The sequence below is a fragment of the Coregonus lavaretus genome (assembly GCF_964263955.1).
Source record: "Coregonus lavaretus genome assembly, contig: HAP1_SCAFFOLD_765, whole genome shotgun sequence".
NCBI lineage: Eukaryota > Metazoa > Chordata > Actinopteri > Salmoniformes > Salmonidae > Coregonus > Coregonus lavaretus.
The window spans coordinates 17,808-39,725 of NW_028163825.1; the positions used below are offsets into that span (position 1 = coordinate 17,808).

General features: G+C 53.6%; 1 protein-coding gene across 1 annotated transcript in view; it reads right to left on the reverse strand.

Moving 5' to 3' along the window:
• The window catches only part of LOC311117746 (ribosome biogenesis protein wdr12), a 48,293-nt gene that overhangs the window by 5,715 nt on the left and 20,660 nt on the right, over positions 1-21,918 (reverse strand). Inside the window, exons 4-9 of the mRNA XM_084192667.1 lie at positions 12,667-12,773; positions 11,818-11,933; positions 10,635-10,789; positions 10,060-10,105; positions 9,866-9,954; positions 5,462-5,602 (exon numbers count right to left, since the gene is read on the reverse strand). Of these exons, the coding sequence (XP_084048793.1) occupies positions 5,462-5,602; positions 9,866-9,954; positions 10,060-10,105; positions 10,635-10,789; positions 11,818-11,933; positions 12,667-12,773 (654 nt within the window). The remainder of the gene's footprint in view (positions 1-5,461; positions 5,603-9,865; positions 9,955-10,059; positions 10,106-10,634; positions 10,790-11,817; positions 11,934-12,666; positions 12,774-21,918) is intronic.

Genomic DNA, 21,918 nt, shown 5'->3' on the forward strand with positions numbered 1-21,918 from the left:
GGGAGTCTCTCCCCAGTGTGGTCTAGGGTTAGGGAGTCTCTCCCCAGTGTGGTCTAGGGAGTCTCTCCCCAGTGTGGTCTAGGGAGTCTCTCCCCAGTGTGGTCTAGGGTAAGGGAGTCTCTCCCCAGTGGGGTCTAGGGTTAGGGTTAGGGAGTCTCTCCCCAGTGTGGTCTAGGGAGTCTCTCCCCAGTGTGGTCTAGGGTTAGGGTTAGGGAGTCTCTCCCCAGTGTGGTCTAGGGAGTCTCTCCCCAGTGTGGTCTAGGGAGTCTCTCCCCAGTGTGGTCTAGGGAGTCTCTCCCAGTGAGGTCTAGGGTTAGGGTTAGGGAGTCTCTCCCCAGTGTGGTCTAGGGAGTCTCTCCCCAGTGTGGTCTAGGGAGTCTCTCCCAGTGTGGTCTAGGGTTAGGGTTAGGGAGTCTCTCCCCAGTGTGGTCTAGGGAGTCTCTCCCCAGTGTGGTCTAGGGAGTCTCTCCACAGTGTGGTCTAAGGAGTCTCTCCCCAGTGTGGTCTAGGGAGTCTCTCCCCAGTGTGGTCTAGGGTTAGGGTTAGGGAGTCTCTCCCCAGTGTGGTCTAGGGAGTCTCTCCCCAGTGTGGTCTAGGGTTAGGGTTAGGGAGTCTCTCCCCAGTGTGGTCTAGGGAGTCTCTCCCCAGTGTGGTCTAGGGTTAGGGTTAGGGAGTCTCTCCCCAGTGTGGTCTAGGGAGTCTCTCCCCAGTGTGGTCTAGGGAGTCTCTCCCAGTGTGGTCTAGGGAGTCTCTCCACAGTGTGGTCTAAGGAGTCTCTCCCCAGTGTGGTCTAGGGAGTCTCTCCCCAGTGGAGTCTAGGGAGTCTCTCCCCAGTGTGGTCTAGGGTTAGGGTTAGGGAGTCTCTCCCCAGTGTGGTCTAGGGAGTCTCTCCCCAGTGTGGTCTAGGGAGTCTCTCCCCAGTGTGGTCTAGGGTTAGGGTTAGGGAGTCTCTCACCAGTGAGGTCTAGGGTTAGGGTTAGGGAGTCTCTCCCCAGTGTGGTCTAGGGAGTCTCTCCCCAGTGTGGTCTAGGGTTAGGGTTAGGGAGTCTCTCCCCAGTGTGGTCTAGGGAGTCTCTCCCCAGTGTGGTCTAGGGTTAGGGTTAGGGAGTCTCTCCCCAGTGTGGTCTAGGGAGTCTCTCCCCAGTGTGGTCTAGGGTTAGGGTTAGGGAGTCTCTCACCAGTGAGGTCTAGGGTTAGGGAGTCTCTCCCCAGTGTGGTCTAGGGAGTCTCTCCCCAGTGTGGTCTAGGGAGTCTCTCCCCAGTGTGGTCTAGGGAGTCTCTCACCAGTGAGGTCTAGGGAGTCTCTCCCAGTGTGGTCTAGGGTTAGGGTTAGGGAGTCTCTCCCCAGTGTGGTCTAGGGTTAGGGTTAGGGAGTCTCTCCCCAGTGTGGTCTAGGGTTAGGGTTAGGGAGTCTCTCCCCAGTGTGGTCTAGGGAGTCTCTCCCCAGTGTGGTCTAGGGAGTCTCTCCCCAGTGTGGTCTAGGGAGTCTCTCCCAGTGTGGTCTAGGGTTAGGGTTAGGGAGTCTCTCCCCAGTGTGGTCTAGGGTTAGGGTTAGGGAGTCTCTCCCCAGTGTGGTCTAGGGTTAGGGTTAGGGAGTCTCTCCCCAGTGTGGTCTAGGGAGTCTCTCCCCAGTGTGGTCTAGGGAGTCTCTCACCAGTGGGGTATAGGGAGTCTCTCCCCAGTGTGGTCTAGGGAGTCTCTCACCAGTGGGGTCTAGGGTTAGGGTTAGGGAGTCTCTCCCCAGTGTGGTCTAGGGAGTCTCTCCCCAGTGTGGTCTAGGGAGTCTCTCCCCAGTGTGGTCTAGGGTTAGGGTTAGGGAGTCTCTCCCCAGTGTGGTCTAGGGAGTCTCTCCCCAGTGTGGTCTAGGGAGTCTCTCACCAGTGTGGTCTAGGGAGTCTCTCCCCAGTGGGGTCTAGGGAGTCTCTCCCCAGTGTGGTCTAGGGTTAGGGTTAGGGAGTCTCTCCCAGTGTGGTCTAGGGTTAGGGTTAGGGAGTCTCTCCCCAGTGTGGTCTAGGGTTAGGGTTAGGGAGTCTCTCCCCAGTGTGGTCTAGGGTTAGGGTTAGGGAGTCTCTCCCCAGTGTGGTCTAGGGTTAGGGTTAGGGAGTCTCTCCCCAGTGTGGTCTAGGGAGTCTCTCCCCAGTGTGGTCTAGGGAGTCTCTCCCCAGTGTGGTCTAGGGAGTCTCTCCCCAGTGGGGTCTAGGGTTAGGGTTAGGGAGTCTCTCCCCAGTGTGGTCTAGGGAGTCTCTCCCCAGTGTGGTCTAGGGAGTCTCTCCCCAGTGGGGTCTAGGGTTAGGGTTAGGGTTAGGGAGTCTCTCCCCAGTGTGGTCTAGGGTTAGGGTTAGGGAGTCTCTCACCAGTGGGGTCTAGGGTTAGGGTTAGGGAGTCTCTCCCCAGTGGGGTTAGGGTTAGGGTTAGGGAGTCTCTCCCCAGTGTGGTCTAGGGAGTCTCTCCCCAGTGTGGTCTAAGGAGTCTCTCCCCAGTGTGGTCTAGGGAGTCTCTCCCAGTGAGGTCTAGGGTTAGGGTTAGGGAGTCTCTCCCCAGTGTGGTCTAGGGAGTCTCTCACCAGTGAGGTCTAGGGTTAGGGTTAGGGAGTCTCTCCCCAGTGTGGTCTAGGGAGTCTCTCCCCAGTGAGGTCTAGGGTTAGGGTTAGGGAGTCTCTCCCCAGTGTGGTCTAGGGAGTCTCTCCCAGTGTGGTCTAGGGAGTCTCTCCACAGTGTGGTCTAGGGAGTCTCTCCCAGTGTGGTCTAGGGTTAGGGTTAGGGAGTCTCTCCCCAGTGTGGTCTAGGGTTAGGGTTAGGGAGTCTCTCCCCAGTGTGGTCTAGGGTTAGGGTTAGGGAGTCTCTCCCCAGTGTGGTCTAGGGAGTCTCTCCCCAGTGTGGTCTAGGGAGTCTCTCACCAGTGGGGTATAGGGAGTCTCTCCCCAGTGTGGTCTAGGGTTAGGGTTAGGGAGTCTCTCCCCAGTGTGGTCTAGGGAGTCTCTCCCCAGTGTGGTCTAGGGAGTCTCTCCCCAGTGTGGTCTAGGGTTAGGGTTAGGGAGTCTCTCCCCAGTGTGGTCTAGGGAGTCTCTCCCCAGTGTGGTCTAGGGAGTCTCTCCCAGTGTGGTCTAGGGAGTCTCTCCCCAGTGTGGTCTAGGGAGTCTCTCCCAGTGTGGTCTAGGGAGTCTCTCCCCAGTGTGGTCTAGGGAGTCTCTCCCCAGTGTGGTCTAGGGAGTCTCTCACCAGTGTGGTCTAGGGAGTCTCTCCCCAGTGTGGTCTAGGGAGTCTCTCCCCAGTGTGGTCTAGGGAGTCTCTCCCCAGTGTGGTCTAGGGTTAGGGAGTCTCTCCCCAGTGTGGTCTAGGGAGTCTCTCCCCAGTGTGGTCTAGGGTTAGGGAGTCTCTCCCCAGTGTGGTCTAGGGTTAGGGTTAGGGAGTCTCTCACCAGTGTGGTCTAGGGAGTCTCTCCCCAGTGTGGTCTAGGGAGTCTCTCCCCAGTGTGGTCTAGGGAGTCTCTCCCCAGTGTGGTCTAGGGAGTCTCTCCCCAGTGTGGTCTAGGGTTAGGGAGTCTCTCCCCAGTGTGGTCTAGGGAGTCTCTCCCCAGTGTGGTCTAGGGAGTCTCTCCCCAGTGGGGTCTAGGGTTAGGGTTAGGGTTAGGGAGTCTCTCCCCAGTGTGGTCTAGGGTTAGGGTTAGGGAGTCTCTCCCCAGTGTGGTCTAGGGTTAGGGTTAGGGAGTCTCTCCCCAGTGTGGTCTAGGGTTAGGGTTAGGGAGTCTCTCCCCAGTGTGGTCTAGGGTTAGGGTTAGGGAGTCTCTCCCCAGTGGGGTCTAGGGTTAGGGTTAGGGAGTCTCTCCCCAGTGGGGTTAGGGTTAGGGTTAGGGAGTCTCTCCCCAGTGTGGTCTAGGGAGTCTCTCCCCAGTGTGGTCTAGGGAGTCTCTCCCAGTGAGGTCTAGGGTTAGGGTTAGGGAGTCTCTCCCCAGTGTGGTCTAGGGAGTCTCTCCCCAGTGGAGTCTAGGGAGTCTCTCCCCAGTGTGGTCTAGGGTTAGGGTTAGGGAGTCTCTCCCCAGTGTGGTCTAGGGAGTCTCTCACCAGTGAGGTCTAGGGTTAGGGTTAGGGAGTCTCTCACCAGTGAGGTCTAGGGTTAGGGTTAGGGAGTCTCTCCCCAGTGTGGTCTAGGGAGTCTCTCCCCAGTGTGGTCTAGGGTTAGGGTTAGGGAGTCTCTCCCCAGTGTGGTCTAGGGAGTCTCTCCCCAGTGTGGTCTAGGGAGTCTCTCCCCAGTGTGGTCTAGGGAGTCTCTCCCAGTGTGGTCTAGGGAGTCTCTCCCCAGTGGAGTCTAGGGAGTCTCTCCCCAGTGTGGTCTAGGGTTAGGGTTAGGGAGTCTCTCCCCAGTGTGGTCTAGGGAGTCTCTCCCCAGTGTGGTCTAGGGAGTCTCTCCCCAGTGTGGTCTAGGGAGTCTCTCCCCAGTGTGGTCTAGGGAGTCTCTCCCCAGTGTGGTCTAGGGAGTCTCTCCCCAGTGTGGTCTAGGGAGTCTCTCCCCAGTGTGGTCTAGGGAGTCTCTCCCCAGTGTGGTCTAGGGAGTCTCTCCCCAGTGTGGTCTAGGGAGTCTCTCCCCAGTGGGGTCTAGGGAGTCTCTCCCCAGTGTGGTCTAGGGTTAGGGTTAGGGAGTCTCTCCCCAGTGAGGTCTAGGGTTAGGGTTAGGGAGTCTCTCCCCAGTGGGGTCTAGGGTTAGGGTTAGGGAGTCTCTCCCCAGTGTGGTCTAGGGTTAGGGTTAGGGAGTCTCTCCCCAGTGTGGTCTAGGGAGTCTCTCCCCAGTGTGGTCTAGGGAGTCTCTCCCCAGTGTGGTCTAGGGAGTCTCTCCCAGTGTGGTCTAGGGTTAGGGTTAGGGTTAGGGAGTCTCTCCCCAGTGTGGTCTAGGGAGTCTCTCCCAGTGTGGTCTAGGGTTAGGGTTAGGGAGTCTCTCACCAGTGTGGTCTAGGGAGTCTCTCCCCAGTGGAGTCTAGGGAGTCTCTCCCCAGTGTGGTCTAGGGTTAGGGAGTCTCTCCCCAGTGTGGTCTAGGGAGTCTCTCCCCAGTGTGGTCTAGGGAGTCTCTCCCCAGTGGGGTCTAGGGTTAGGGTTAGGGAGTCTCTCCCCAGTGTGGTCTAGGGAGTCTCTCCCCAGTGTGGTCTAGGGTTAGGGTTAGGGAGTCTCTCCCCAGTGTGGTCTAGGGTTAGGGTTAGGGAGTCTCTCCCCAGTGTGGTCTAGGGTTAGGGTTAGGGAGTCTCTCCCCAGTGTGGTCTAGGGAGTCTCTCCCCAGTGTGGTCTAGGGTTAGGGTTAGGGAGTCTCTCCCCAGTGTGGTCTAGGGAGTCTCTCCCCAGTGTGGTCTAGGGAGTCTCTCCCCAGTGTGGTCTAGGGAGTCTCTCCCCAGTGTGGTCTAGGGAGTCTCTCACCAGTGTGGTCTAGGGAGTCTCTCACCAGTGTGGTCTAGGGTTAGGGTTAGGGAGTCTCTCACCAGTGTGGTCTTCACGCCTCCGGTCTCGGCGTTCCAGAGTCGGATGGTGTGGTCCCAGGATGCACTGCAGATCTCCTCGCTGTCCAACCAGAGGACAGACGACACCGCCTCGTTGTGACCAGACAATGTCATGAGGGGAGTCTAGAGGAGGAAGATGATTAATACACTACTGGGAGCCCCTAACCCTGGGGGCCCCTAACCCTGGGAGCCCCTAACCCTGGGAGCCCCTAACCCTGGGAGCCCCTAACCCTGGGAGCCCCTAACCCTGGGAGCCCCTAACCCTGGGTAACATCATGAGGGGTATCTAGAGGAGGAAGATGACCTGGGAGCCCCTAACCCTGGGTAACATCATGAGGGGTATCTAGAGGAGGAAGATGACCTGGGAGCCCCTAACCCTGGGTAACATCATGAGGGGTATCTAGAGGAGGAAGATGACCTGGGAGCCCCTAACCCTGGGTAACATCATGAGGGGTATCTAGAGGAGGAAGATGACCTGGGAGCCCCTAACCCTGGGTAACATCATGAGGGGTATCTAGAGGAGGAAGATGACCTGGGAGCCCCTAACCCTGGGTAACATCATGAGGGGTATCTAGAGGAGGAAGATGACCTGGGAGCCCCTAACCCTGGGTAACATTGAGGGGTATCTAGAGGAGGAAGATGACCTGGGAGCCCCTAACCCTGGGTAACATCATGAGGGGTATCTAGAGGAGGAAGATGACCTGGGAGCCCCTAACCCTGGGTAACATCATGAGGGGTATCTAGAGGAGGAAGATGAGGGACCTGGGAGCCCCTAACCCTGGGTAACATCATGAGGGGTATCTAGAGGAGGAAGATGAGGGACCTGGGAGCCCCTAACCCTGGGTAACATCATGAGGGGTATCTAGAGGAGGAAGATGACCTGGGAGCCCCTAACCCTGGGTAACATCATGAGGGGTATCTAGAGGAGGAAGATGAGGGACCTGGGAGCCCCTAACCCTGGGTAACATCATGAGGGGTATCTAGAGGAGGAAGATGACCTGGGAGCCCCTAACCCTGGGTAACATCATGAGGGGTATCTAGAGGAGGAAGATGAGGGACCTGGGAGCCCCTAACCCTGGGTAACATCATGAGGGGTATCTAGAGGAGGAAGATGACCTGGGAGCCCCTAACCCTGGGTAACATCATGAGGGGTATCTAGTGGAGGAAGATGACCTGGGAGCCCCTAACCCTGGGTAACATCATGAGGGGTATCTAGAGGAGGAAGATGACCTGGGAGCCCCTAACCCTGGGTAACATTGAGGGGTATCTAGAGGAGGAAGATGACCTGGGAGCCCCTAACCCTGGGTAACATCATGAGGGGTATCTAGAGGAGGAAGATGAGGGACCTGGGAGCCCCTAACCCTGGGTAACATCATGAGGGGTATCTAGAGGAGGAAGATGAGGGACCTGGGAGCCCCTAACCCTGGGTAACATCATGAGGGGTATCTAGAGGAGGAAGATGACCTGGGAGCCCCTAACCCTGGGTAACATCATGAGGGGTATCTAGAGGAGGAAGATGAGGGACCTGGGAGCCCCTAACCCTGGGTAACATCATGAGGGGTATCTAGAGGAGGAAGATGACCTGGGAGCCCCTAACCCTGGGTAACATCATGAGGGGTATCTAGAGGAGGAAGATGACCTGGGAGCCCCTAACCCTGGGTAACATCATGAGGGGTATCTAGAGGAGGAAGATGACCTGGGAGCCCCTAACCCTGGGTAACATCATGAGGGGTATCTAGAGGAGGAAGATGACCTGGGAGCCCCTAACCCTGGGTAACATCATGAGGGGTATCTAGAGGAGGAAGATGAGGGACCTGGGAGCCCCTAACCCTGGGTAACATCATGAGGGGTATCTAGAGGAGGAAGATGACCTGGGAGCCCCTAACCCTGGGTAACATCATGAGGGGTATCTAGAGGAGGAAGATGACCTGGGAGCCCCTAACCCTGGGTAACATCATGAGGGGTATCTAGAGGAGGAAGATGACCTGGGAGCCCCTAACCCTGGGTAACATCATGAGGGGTATCTAGAGGAGGAAGATGACCTGGGAGCCCCTAACCCTGGGTAACATCATGAGGGGTATCTAGAGGAGGAAGATGAGGGACCTGGGAGCCCCTAACCCTGGGTAACATCATGAGGGGTATCTAGAGGAGGAAGATGACCTGGGAGCCCCTAACCCTGGGTAACATCATGAGGGGTATATAGAGGAGGAAGATGACCTGGGAGCCCCTAACCCTGGGTAACATCATGAGGGGTATATAGAGGAGGAAGATGAGGGACCTGGGAGCCCCTAACCCTGGGTAACATCATGAGGGGTATCTAGAGGAGGAAGATGAGGGACCTGGGAGCCCCTAACCCTGGGTAACATCATGAGGGGTATCTAGAGGAGGAAGATGACCTGGGAGCCCCTAACCCTGGGTAACATCATGAGGGGTATCTAGAGGAGGAAGATGACCTGGGAGCCCCTAACCCTGGGTAACATCATGAGGGGTATCTAGAGGAGGAAGATGACCTGGGAGCCCCTAACCCTGGGTAACATCATGAGGGGTATCTAGAGGAGGAAGATGACCTGGGAGCCCCTAACCCTGGGTAACATCATGAGGGGTATCTAGAGGAGGAAGATGACCTGGGAGCCCCTAACCCTGGGTAACATCATGAGGGGTATCTAGAGGAGGAAGATGACCTGGGAGCCCCTAACCCTGGGTAACATCATGAGGGGTATCTAGAGGAGGAAGATGACCTGGGAGCCCCTAACCCTGGGTAACATCATGAGGGGTATCTACAGGAGGAAGATGACCTGGGAGCCCCTAACCCTGGGTAACATCATGAGGGGTATCTAGAGGAGGAAGATGACCTGGGAGCCCCTAACCCTGGGTAACATCATGAGGGGTATCTAGAGGAGGAAGATGACCTGGGAGCCCCTAACCCTGGGTAACATCATGAGGGGTATCTAGAGGAGGAAGATGAGGGACCTGGGAGCCCCTAACCCTGGGTAACATCATGAGGAGAGAACATTCCAAACATGTCTGAAGACCCAGTTCACTACCACAGAACAAAACATAGCTATAACCCATCCCTAACGCTCCTTACCCTGGTCCGTCTGATAGGGTTAGTCTGGGTTAAGGTAAGGGTTAGGCTGCTCTCCTCACCCTGGTCCGTCTGATAGGGTTAGTCTGGGTTAAGGTAAGGGTTAGGCTGCTCTCCTCACCCTGGTCAGTCTGATAGGGTTAGTCTGGGTTAAGGTAAGGGTTAGGCTGCTCTCCTCACCCTGGTCAGTCTGATAGGGTTAGTCTGGGTTAAGGTAAGGGTTAGGCTGCTCTCCTCACCCTGGTCAGTCTGATAGGGTTAGTCTGGGTTAAGGTAAGGGTTAGGCTGCTCTCCTCACCCTGGTCAGTCTGATAGGGTTAGTCTGGGTTAAGGTAAGGGTTAGGCTGCTCTCCTCACCCTGGTCAGTCTGATAGGGTTAGTCTGGGTTAAGGTAAGGGTTAGGCTGCTCTCCTCACCCTGGTCAGTCTGATAGGGTTAGTCTGGGTTAAGGTAAGGGTTAGGCTGCTCTCCTCACCCTGGTCAGTCTGATAGGGTTAGTCTGGGTTAAGGTAAGGGTTAGGCTGCTCTCCTCACCCTGGTCAGTCTGATAGGGTTAGTCTGGGTTAAGGTAAGGGTTAGGCTGCTCTCCTCACCCTGGTCAGTCTGATAGGGTTAGTCTGGGTTAAGGTAAGGGTTAGGCTGCTCTCCTCACCCTGGTCAGTCTGATAGGGTTAGTCTGGGTTAAGGTAAGGGTTAGGCTGCTCTCCTCACCCTGGTCAGTCTGATAGGGTTAGTCTGGGTTAAGGTAAGGGTTAGGCTGCTCTCCTCACCCTGGTCAGTCTGATAGGGTTAGTCTGGGTTAAGGTAAGGGTTAGGCTGCTCTCCTCACCCTGGTCAGTCTGATAGGGTTAGTCTGGGGTAAGGTAAGGGTTAGGCTGCTCTCCTCACCCTGGTCAGTCTGATAGGGTTAGTCTGGGGTAAGGTAAGGGTTAGGCTGCTCTCCTCACCCTGGTCAGTCTGATAGGGTTAGTCTGGGGTAAGGTAAGGGTTAGGCTGCTCTCCTCACCCTGGTCAGTCTGATAGGGTTAGTCTGGGTTAAGGTAAGGGTTAGGCTGCTCTCCTCACCCTGGTCAGTCTGATAGGGTTAGTCTGGGGTAAGGTAAGGGTTAGGCTGCTCTCCTCACCCTGGTCAGTCTGATAGGGTTAGTCTGGGTTAAGGTAAGGGTTAGGCTGCTCTCCTCACCCTGGTCAGTCTGATAGGGTTAGTCTGGGTTAAGGTAAGGGTTAGGCTGCTCTCCTCACCCTGGTCAGTCTGATAGGGTTAGTCTGGGGTAAGGTAAGGGTTAGGCTGCTCTCCTCACCCTGGTCAGTCCCAGCTGTTCAGTCTTCTGTTTCTTCCTGGGTCTGCTGGGAGTCTCCTCTTCCTCCTCCTCCTCCTCCTCCGTGGCCACTGGCAGGACAACAGAACAGTTAGCAGGGATAACACAGGAGATCCACAGTTAACATGGATCCTATAGAGAGCAGGGAGCTGTAAACTAATCCAATAGGACTGTACCTGCTGACCAGATCTTCAGCATCTTGTCCCAGGAACCACTGCAGAACTGAGAGGAATGAAGACAAAACACATCTATTAGTTCCTGAGCAGTGACGTAGACAGCTGCATATCTAGAATAATAATAATAAATCATATTTCTCCCCCTCTTCTCCTTCCTGTCTTCTCCCCCCCCCTCTCCTTCCTGTCTTCTCCCCCCCTTCTCCTTCCTGTCTTCTCCCCCCCCTCTCCTTCCTGTCTTCTCCCCCCCTCTCCTTCCTGTCTTCTCCCCCCCTTCTCCTTCCTGTCTTCTCCCCCCCCTCTCTTTCCTGTCTTCTCCCCCCTTCTCCTTCCTGTCTTCTCCCCCCCTCTTCTCCTTCCTGTCTTCTCCCCCCCTTCTCCTTCCTGTCTTCTCCCCCCCTTCCTGTCTTCTCCCCCCTTCCTGTCTTCTCCCCCCTTCTCCTTCCTGTCTTCTCCCCCCCTCTTCTCCTTCCTGTCTTCTCCCCCCCTTCTCCTTCCTGTCTTCTCCCCCCCCTCTTCTCCCCCCCTCCTCCTTCTCACCCCTCTTCTCCTCCATGTCTTCTCCTCCCCCCCCTCACCTTAGTGCGTGTGGGATCAGTGGCGATAGTGTCAACGCTCCCAGCGTGTCCACGGCAACAGTGTCTAGCTTTCAGCTTGTTCCTCTCAGAGTTCCACTCCCACAGCAGAATGGTTTGGTCCAGAGAGGCAGTGAGCAGCAGGGAGGTCAGACCATCTAGACAAACATAGGGGTGTCAGGATGAGACCATCTAGACCAGGGTTCCCCAACTGGCCGCCCCAGCGGGTGATTTTATTTCCCTAACCCAAGTTGAGCAATTTTATTTTAAAATTGTTGGAAATAAAAAACTGTAAAAACACCAGCAAATCAGCTCCAAGTGACCCAGACCCAGACCCTCCCCCTCACCTCTCTTCATCCTCCCCCTCACCTCTCTTCATCCTCCCCCTCACCTCTCTTGACCCAGACCCTCCCCCTCACCTCTCTTCACCCTCCCCCTCACCTCTCTTCACCCTCCCCCTCACCTCTCTCGCATTTTACGTCATTTAGCAGACACTCTTATCCAGAGCGACTTACATTATTTAATTTTTATTTTTCATACCCCCGTGGGAATCGAACCCACAACCCTGCCGTTGCAAACGCCATGCTCTACCAACTGAGCTACATCCCTGCCGGCCATTCCCTCCCCTACCCTAGACGACGCTGGGCCAATTGTGCGCCGCCCCATTGGTCTCCCGGTCACGGCCGGCTACGACAGAGCCTGGATTCGAACCAGGATCTCTAGTGGCACAGCTAGCACTGCGATGCAGTGCCTTAGACCACTCACCTCTCTTGACCCTCCCCCTCACCTCTCTTGACCCAGACCCTCCCCCTCACCTCTCTTGACCCCCCCCCCCCTCTTGACCCAGACCCTCACCTCTCTTGACCCAGACCCTCCCCCCCCCTCTCTTGACCCAGACCCTCCCCCTCACCTCTCTTGACCCAGACCCCCCCCCCCCCCCCCCTCTTGACCCAGACCCTCCCCCTCACCTCTCTTGACCCAGACCCCCCCCCCCCCCCCCTCTTGACCCAGACCCTCACCTCTCTTGACCCAGACCCTCCCCCCCCCTCTCTTGACCCAGACCCTCCCCCTCACCTCTCTTGACCCAGACCCTCCCCCTCACCTCTCTTGACCCAGACCCTCCCCCTCACCTCTCTTGACCCAGACCCTCCCCCTCACCTCTCTTGACCCAGACCCTCCCCCTCACCTCTCTTGACCCAGGCCACGTCCTTCACCACGTCCGTGTGTCCGGCCACCGTCATCACAGCCTTGCCCTCCAGAGACCAGATCCTGGCCGTCTTATCGTAGGAACCCGTCAGGATCCTGGAGCAGACATCATTAACATAGGGTATCTGGGTTAGACATCATGTCTCTTACCATTCAGAGTCTGGGGTTAGACATCATGTCTCTTCCCATTCAGAGTCTGGGGTTAGACATCATGTCTCTTACCATTCAGAGTCTGGGGTTAGACATCATGTCTCTTCCCATTCAGAGTCTGGGGTTAGACATCATGTCTCTTACCATTCAGAGTCTGGGTTAGACATCATGTCTCTTCCCATTCAGAGTCTGGGGTTAGACATCATGTCTCTTACCATTCAGAGTCTGGGGTTAGACATCATGTCTCTTCCCATTCAGAGTCTGGGGTTAGACATCATGTCTCTTACCATTCAGAGTCTGGGTTAGACATCATGTCTCTTACCATTCAGAGTCTGGGGTTAGACATCATGTCTCTTACCATTCAGAGTCTGGGGTTAGACATCATGTCTCTTACCATTCAGAGTCTGGGGTTAGACATCATGTCTCTTACCATTCAGAGTCTGGGGTTAGACATCATGTCTCTTACCATTCAGAGTCTGGGAGACATCATGTCTCTTACCATTCAGAGTCTGGGGTTAGACATCATGTCTCTTACCATTCAGAGTCTGGGGTTAGACATCATGTCTCTTACCATTCAGAGTCTGGGGTTAGACATCATGTCTCTTACCATTCAGAGTCTGGGGTTAGACATCATGTCTCTTACCATTCAGAGTCTGGGGTTAGACATCATGTCTCTTACCATTCAGAGTCTGCCTCCACTGAGCTGATCCAGTCATCATGCATCATACACTCCTCTGGTTGGGGAGCGGTGAACCTCTCCACATACTCGATCTCCACCACATCTTCCTGTAACACACACACACACACACACACACACACACACAGTCAAAACACGCTTCAAGTCATATTGTCATACTAAGCAGGCTATTAGTAAACCCTACTGTCCAGAGGTCCTCCTACTGTCCAGAGGTCCTACTACTGTCCAGAGGTCCTCCTACTGTCCAGAGGTCCTCCTACTGTCCAGAGGTCCTATTAGTAAACCCTACTGTCCAGAGGTCCTCCTACTGTCCAGAGGTCCTATTAGTAAACCCTACTGTCCAGAGGTCCTACTGTCCAGAGGTCCTCCTACTGTCCAGAGGTCCTATTAGTAAACCCTACTGTCCAGAGGTCCTCCTACTGTCCAGAGGTCCTCCTACTGTCCAGAGGTCCTATTAGTAAACCCTACTGTCCAGAGGTCCTCCTACTGTCCAGAGGTCCTCCTACTGTCCAGAGGTCCTCCTACTGTCCAGAGGTCCTATTAGTAAACCCTACTGTCCAGAGGTCCTACTGTCCAGAGGTCCTCCTACTGTCCAGAGGTCCTATTAGTAAACCCTACTGTCCAGAGGTCCTCCTACTGTCCAGAGGTCCTCCTACTGTCCAGAGGTCCTATTAGTAAACCCTACTGTCCAGAGGTCCTCCTACTGTCCAGAGGTCCTCCTACTGTCCAGAGGTCCTCCTACTGTCCAGAGGTCCTATTAGTAAACCCTACTATCCAGAGGTCCTCCTACTGTCCAGAGGTCCTATTAGTAAACCCTACTGTCCAGAGGTCCTCCTACTGTCCAGAGGTCCTATTAGTAAACCCTACTATCCAGAGGTCCTCCTACTGTCCAGAGGTCCTCCTACTGTCCAGAGGTCCTCCTACTGTCCAGAGGTCCTCCTACTGTCCAGAGGTCCTATTAGTAAACCCTACTGTCCAGAGGTCCTCCTACTGTCCAGAGGTCCTATTAGTAAACCCTACTATCCAGAGGTCCTCCTACTGTCCAGAGGTCCTATTAGTAAACCCTACTGTCCAGAGGTCCTATTAGTAAACCCTACTGTCCAGAGGTCCTCCTACTGTCCAGAGGTCCTATTAGTAAACCCTACTATCCAGAGGTCCTCCTACTGTCCAGAGGTCCTCCTACTGTCCAGAGGTCCTATTAGTAAACCCTACTGTCCAGAGGTCCTATTAGTAAACCCTACTGTCCAGAGGTCCTATTAGTAAACCCTACTGTCCAGAGGTCCTATTAGTAAACCCTACTGTCCAGAGGTCCTCCTACTGTCCAGAGGTCCTCCTACTGTCCAGAGGTCCTATTAGTAAACCCTACTGTCTAGAGGACCTCCTACTGTCCAGAGGTCCTCCTACTGTCCAGAGGTCCTCCTACTGTCCAGAGGTCCTATTAGTAAACCCTACTGTCCAGAGGTCCTATTAGTAAACCCTACTGTCCAGGGTCCTCCTACTGTCCAGAGGTCCTCCTACTGTCCAGAGGTCCTATTAGTAAACCCTACTGTCCAGAGGTCCTATTAGTAAACCCTACTGTCCAGAGGTCCTCCTACTGTCCAGAGGTCCTCCTACTGTCCAGAGGTCCTATTAGTAAACCCTACTGTCCAGAGGTCCTATTAGTAAACCCTACTGTCCAGAGGTCCTCCTACTGTCCAGAGGTCCTATTAGTAAACCCTACTGTCCAGAGGTCCTATTAGTAAACCCTACTGTCCAGAGGTCCTATTAGTAAACCCTACTGTCCAGAGGTCCTCCTACTGTCCAGAGGTCCTCCTACTGTCCAGAGGTCCTATTAGTAAACCCTACTGTCCAGAGGTCCTATTCGTAAACCCTACTATCCAGAGGTCCTCCTACTGTCCAGAGGTCCTCCTACTGTCCAGAGGTCCTACTGTCCAGAGGTCCTACTGTCCAGAGGTCCTCCTACTGTCCAGAGGTCCTCCTACTGTCCAGAGGTCCTCCTACTGTCCAGAGGTCCTATTAGTAAACCCTACTGTCTAGAGGTCCTACTGTCCAGAGGTCCTCCTACTGTCCAGAGGTCCTCCTACTGTCCAGAGGTCCTATTAGTAAACCCTACTGTCCAGAGGTCCTATTAGTAAACCCTACTGTCTAGAGGTCCTACTGTCCAGAGGTCCTCCTACTGTCCAGAGGTCCTCCTACTGTCCAGAGGTCCTATTAGTAAACCCTACTGTCCAGAGGTCCTCCTACTGTCCAGAGGTCCTATTAGTAAACCCTACTGTCCAGAGGTCCTATTAGTAAACCCTACTGTCCAGAGGTCCTATTAGTAAACCCTACTGTCCAGAGGTCCTCCTACTGTCCAGAGGTCCTCCTACTGTCCAGAGGTCCTATTAGTAAACCCTACTGTCCAGAGGTCCTCCTACTTTCCAGAGGTCCTATTAGTAAACCCTACTGTCCAGAGGTCCTCCTACTGTTCAGAGGTCCTATTAGTAAACCCTACTATCCAGAGGTCCTCCTACTGTCCAGAGGTCCTCCTACTGTCCAGAGGTCCTATTAGTAAACCCTACTGTTCAGAGGTCCTATTAGTAAACCCTACTGTCCAGAGGTCCTCCTACTGTCCAGAGGTCCTCATACTGTCCAGAGGTCCTATTAGTAAACCCTACTGTCCAGAGGTCCTCCTACTGTCCAGAGGTCCTCCTACTGTCCAGATGTCCTATTAGTAAACCCTACTGTCCAGAGGTCCTCCTACTGTCCAGAGGTCCTATTAGTAAACCCTACTGTCCAGAGGTCCTCCTACTGTCCAGAGGTCCTCCTACTGTCCAGAGGTCCTCCTACTGTCCAGAGGTCCTATTAGTAAACCCTACTGTCCAGAGGTCCTCCTACTGTCCAGAGGTCCTCCTACTGTCCAGAGGTCCTATTAGTAAACCCTACTGTCCAGAGGTCCTCCTACTGTCAAGAGGTCCTCCTACTGTCCAGAGGTCCTCCTACTGTCCAGAGGTCCTCCTACTGTCCAGAGGTCCTATTAGTAAACCCTACTGTCTAGAGGTCCTATTAGTAAACCCTACTGTCCAGAGGTCCTATTAGTAAACCCTACTGTCCAGAGGTCCTCCTACTGTCCAGAGGTCCTATTAGTAAACCCTACTGTCCAGAGGTCCTCCTACTGTCCAGAGGTCCTCCTACTGTCCAGAGGTCCTCCTACTGTCCAGAGGTCCTATTAGTAAACCCTACTGTCCAGAGGTCCTCCTACTGTCCAGAGGTCCTATTAGTAAACCCTACTGTCCAGAGGTCCTATTAGTAAACCCTACTGTCCAGAGGTCCTCCTACTGTCCAGAGGTCCTCCTACTGTCCAGAGGTCCTATTAGTAAACCCTACTGTCCAGAGGTCCTATTAGTAAACCCTACTGTCCAGAGGTCCTATTAGTAAACCCTACTGTCCAGAGGTCCTCCTACTGTCCAGAGGTCCTCCTACTGTCCAGAGGTCCTATTAGTAAACCCTACTGTCTAGAGGACCTCCTACTGTCCAGAGGTCCTCCTACTGTCCAGAGGTCCTCCTACTGTCCAGAGGTCCTATTAGTAAACCCTACTGTCCAGAGGTCCTATTAGTAAACCCTACTGTCCAGGGTCCTCCTACTGTCCAGAGGTCCTCCTACTGTCCAGAGGTCCTATTAGTAAACCCTACTGTCCAGAGGTCCTATTAGTAAACCCTACTGTCCAGAGGTCCTCCTACTGTCCAGAGGTCCTATTAGTAAACCCTACTGTCCAGAGGTCCTCCTACTGTCCAGAGGCCCTCCTACTGTCCAGAGGTCCTCCTATTGTCCAGAGGTCCTATTAGTAAACCCTACTGTCCAGAGGTCCTATTAGTAAACCCTACTGTCCAGAGGTCCTACTAGTAAACCCTACTGTCCAGAGGTCCTATTAGTAAACCCTACTGTCCAGAGGTCCTCCTACTGTCCAGAAGTCCTAGTAGTAAACCCTACTGTCCAGAGGTCCTCCTACTATCCAGAGGTCCTACTAGTAAACCCTACTATCCAGAGGTCCTCCTACTGTCCAGAGGTCCTCCTACTATCCAGAGGTCCTACTAGTAAACCCTACTATCCAGAGGTCCTCCTACTGTCCAGAGGTCCTCCTACTGTCTAGAGGTCCTATTAGTAAACCCTACTGTCCAGAGGTCCTCCTACTTTCCAGAGGTCCTATTAGTAAACCCTACTGTCCAGAGGTCCTCCTACTGTTCAGAGGTCCTATTAGTAAACCCTACTATCCAGAGGTCCTCCTACTGTCCAGAGGTCCTCCTACTGTCCAGAGGTCCTATTAGTAAACCCTACTGTTCAGAGGTCCTATTAGTAAACCCTACTGTCCAGAGGTCCTCCTACTGTCCAGAGGTCCTCCTACTGTCCAGAGGTCCTATTAGTAAACCCTACTGTCCAGAGGTCCTCCTACTGTCCAGAGGTCCTCCTACTGTCCAGATGTCCTATTAGTAAACCCTACTGTCCAGAGGTCCTCCTACTGTCCAGAGGTCCTCCTACTGTCCAGAGGTCCTATTAGTAAACCCTACTGTCCAGAGGTCCTCCTACTGTCCAGAGGTCCTCCTACTGTCCAGAGGTCCTCCTACTGTCCAGAGGTCCTATTAGTAAACCCTACTGTCCAGAGGTCCTCCTACTGTCCAGAGGTCCTATTAGTAAACCCTACTGTCTAGAGGTCCTCCTACTGTCCAGAGGTCCTATTAGTAAACCCTACTGTCCAGAGGTCCTCCTACTGTCCAGAGGTCCTCCTACTGTCCAGAGGTCCTATTAGTAAACCCTACTGTCCAGAGGTCCTCCTACTGTCCAGAGGTCCTCCTACTGTCCAGAGGTCCTCCTACTGTCCAGAGGTCCTCCTACTGTCCAGAGGTCCTATTAGTAAACCCTACTGTCTAGAGGTCCTATTAGTAAACCCTACTGTCCAGAGGTCCTATTAGTAAACCCTACTGTCCAGAGGTCCTCCTACTGTCCAGAGGTCCTATTAGTAAACCCTACTGTCCAGAGGTCCTCCTACTGTCCAGAGGTCCTCCTACTGTCCAGAGGTCCTCCTACTGTCCAGAGGTCCTATTAGTAAACCCTACTGTCCAGAGGTCCTCCTACTGTCCAGAGGTCCTCCTACTGTCCAGAGGTCCTATTAGTAAACCCTACTGTCCAGAGGTCCTCCTACTGTCCAGAGGTCCTATTAGTAAACCCTACTGTCTAGAGGTCCTATTAGTAAACCCTACTGTCCAGAGGTCCTATTAGTAAACCCTACTGTCCAGAGGTCCTCCTACTGTCCAGAGGTCCTATTAGTAAACCCTACTGTCCAGAGGTCCTCCTACTGTCCAGAGGCCCTCCTACTGTCCAGAGGTCCTCCTATTGTCCAGAGGTCCTATTAGTAAACCCTACTGTCCAGAGGTCCTATTAGTAAACCCTACTGTCCAGAGGTCCTACTAGTAAACCCTACTGTCCAGAGGTCCTATTAGTAAACCCTACTGTCCAGAGGTCCTCCTACTGTCCAGAGGTCCTAGTAGTAAACCCTACTGTCCAGAGGTCCTCCTACTATCCAGAGGTCCTACTAGTAAACCCTACTATCCAGAGGTCCTCCTACTGTCCAGAGGTCCTCCTACTATCCAGAGGTCCTACTAGTAAACCCTACTATCCAGAGGTCCTCCTACTGTCCAGAGGTCCTCCTACTGTCTAGAGGTCCTATTAGTAAACCCTACTGTCCAGAGGTCCTATTAGTAAACCCTACTGTCCAGAGGTCCTAGTAGTAAACCCTACTGTCCAGAGGTCCTATTAGTAAACCCTACTGTCCAGAGGTCCTATTAGTAAACCCTACTGTCCAGAGGTCCTATTAGTAAACCCTACTGTCCAGAGGTCCTCCTACTGTCCAGAGGTCCTATTAGTAAACCCTACTGTCCAGAGGTCCTCCTACTGTCCAGAGGTCCTCCTACTGTCCAGAGGTCCTATTAGTAAACCCTACTGTCCAGAGGTCCTCCTACTGTCCAGAGGTCCTATTAGTAAACCCTACTGTCCAGAGGTCCTATTAGTAAACCCTACTGTCCAGAGGTCCTCCTACTGTCCAGAGGTCCTCCTACTGTCCAGAGGTCCTCCTACTGTCCAGAGGTCCTATTAGTAAACCCTACTGTCCAGAGGTCCTATTAGTAAACCCTACTGTCCAGAGGTCCTCCTACTGTCCAGAGGTCCTCCTACTGTCCAGAGGTCCTATTAGTAAACCCTACTGTCCAGAGGTCCTCCTACTGTCCAGAGGTCCTCCTACTGTCCAGAGGTCCTCCTACTGTCTAGAGGTCCTATTAGTAAACCCTACTGTCCAGAGGTCCTATTAGTAAACCCTACTGTCCAGAGGTCCTACTAGTAAACCCTACTGTCCAGAGGTCCTCCTACTGTCCAGAGGTCCTCCTACTGTCCAGAGGTCCTCCTACTGTCTAGAGGTCCTATTAGTAAACCCTACTGTCCAGAGGTCCTCCTACTGTCCAGAGGTCCTATTAGTAAACCCTACTGTCCAGAGGTCCTAGTAGTAAACCCTACTGTCCAGAGGTCCTCCGAGTGTCCAGAGGTCCTCCTACTGTCCAGAGGTCCTATTAGTAAACCCTACTGTCCAGAGGTCCTCCTACTGTCCAGAGGTCCTCCTACTGTCCAGAGGTCCTCCTACTGTCCAGAGGTCCTATTAGTAAACCCTACTGTCCAGAGGTCCTCCTACTGTCCAGAGGTCCTATTAGTAAACCCTACTGTCCAGAGGTCCTATTAGTAAACCCTACTGTCCAGAGGTCCTATTAGTAAACCCTACTGTCCAGAGGTCCTCCTACTGTCCAGAGGTCCTCCTACTGTCCAGAGGTCCTATTAGTAAACCCTACTGTCCAGAGGTCCTCCTACTTTCCAGAGGTCCTATTAGTAAACCCTACTGTCCAGAGGTCCTCCTACTGTTCAGAGGTCCTATTAGTAAACCCTACTATCCAGAGGTCCTCCTACTGTCCAGAGGTCCTCCTACTGTCCAGAGGTCCTATTAGTAAACCCTACTGTTCAGAGGTCCTATTAGTAAACCCTACTGTCCAGAGGTCCTCCTACTGTCCAGAGGTCCTATTAGTAAACCCTACTGTCCAGAGGTCCTCCTACTGTCCAGAGGTCCTCCTACTGTCCAGATGTCCTATTAGTAAACCCTACTGTCCAGAGGTCCTCCTACTGTCCAGAGGTCCTCCTACTGTCCAGAGGTCCTATTAGTAAACCCTACTGTCCAGAGGTCCTCCTACTGTCCAGAGGTCCTCCTACTGTCCAGAGGTCCTCCTACTGTCCAGAGGTCCTATTAGTAAACCCTACTGTCCAGAGGTCCTCCTACTGTCCAGAGGTCCTATTAGTAAACCCTACTGTCTAGAGGTCCTCCTACTGTCCAGAGGTCCTATTAGTAAACCCTACTGTCCAGAGGTCCTCATACTGTCCAGAGGTCCTCCTACTGTCCAGAGGTCCTATTAGTAAACCCTACTGTCCAGAGGTCCTCCTACTGTCCAGAGGTCCTCCTACTGTCCAGAGGTCCTCCTACTGTCCAGAGGTCCTATTAGTAAACCCTACTGTCCAGAGGTCCTCCTACTGTCCAGAGGTCCTATTAGTAAACCCTACTGTCTAGAGGTCCTATTAGTAAACCCTACTGTCCAGAGGTCCTATTAGTAAACCCTACTGTCCAGAGGTCCTCCTACTGTCCAGAGGTCCTATTAGTAAACCCTACTGTCCAGAGGTCCTCCTACTGTCCAGAGGCCCTCCTACTGTCCAGAGGTCCTCCTATTGTCCAGAGGTCCTATTAGTAAACCCTACTGTCCAGAGGTCCTATTAGTAAACCCTACTGTCCAGAGGTCCTACTAGTAAACCCTACTGTCCAGAGGTCCTATTAGTAAACCCTACTGTCCAGAGGTCCTCCTACTGTCCAGAAGTCCTAGTAGTAAACCCTACTGTCCAGAGGTCCTCCTACTATCCAGAGGTCCTACTAGTAAACCCTACTATCCAGAGGTCCTCCTACTGTCCAGAGGTCCTCCTACTATCCAGAGGTCCTACTAGTAAACCCTACTATCCAGAGGTCCTCCTACTGTCCAGAGGTCCTCCTACTGTCTAGAGGTCCTATTAGTAAACCCTACTGTCCAGAGGTCCTCCTACTTTCCAGAGGTCCTATTAGTAAACCCTACTGTCCAGAGGTCCTCCTACTGTTCAGAGGTCCTATTAGTAAACCCTACTATCCAGAGGTCCTCCTACTGTCCAGAGGTCCTCCTACTGTCCAGAGGTCCTATTAGTAAACCCTACTGTTCAGAGGTCCTATTAGTAAACCCTACTGTCCAGAGGTCCTCCTACTGTCCAGAGGTCCTCCTACTGTCCAGAGGTCCTATTAGTAAACCCTACTGTCCAGAGGTCCTCCTACTGTCCAGAGGTCCTCCTACTGTCCAGATGTCCTATTAGTAAACCCTACTGTCCAGAGGTCCTCCTACTGTCCAGAGGTCCTCCTACTGTCCAGAGGTCCTATTAGTAAACCCTACTGTCCAGAGGTCCTCCTACTGTCCAGAGGTCCTCCTACTGTCCAGAGGTCCTCCTACTGTCCAGAGGTCCTATTAGTAAACCCTACTGTCCAGAGGTCCTCCTACTGTCCAGAGGTCCTATTAGTAAACCCTACTGTCTAGAGGTCCTCCTACTGTCCAGAGGTCCTATTAGTAAACCCTACTGTCCAGAGGTCCTCCTACTGTCCAGAGGTCCTCCTACTGTCCAGAGGTCCTATTAGTAAACCCTACTGTCCAGAGGTCCTCCTACTGTCCAGAGGTCCTCCTACTGTCCAGAGGTCCTCCTACTGTCCAGAGGTCCTCCTACTGTCCAGAGGTCCTATTAGTAAACCCTACTGTCTAGAGGTCCTATTAGTAAACCCTACTGTCCAGAGGTCCTATTAGTAAACCCTACTGTCCAGAGGTCCTCCTACTGTCCAGAGGTCCTATTAGTAAACCCTACTGTCCAGAGGTCCTCCTACTGTCCAGAGGTCCTCCTACTGTCCAGAGGTCCTCCTACTGTCCAGAGGTCCTATTAGTAAACCCTACTGTCCAGAGGTCCTCCTACTGTCCAGAGGTCCTCCTACTGTCCAGAGGTCCTATTAGTAAACCCTACTGTCCAGAGGTCCTCCTACTGTCCAGAGGTCCTATTAGTAAACCCTACTGTCTAGAGGTCCTATTAGTAAACCCTACTGTCCAGAGGTCCTATTA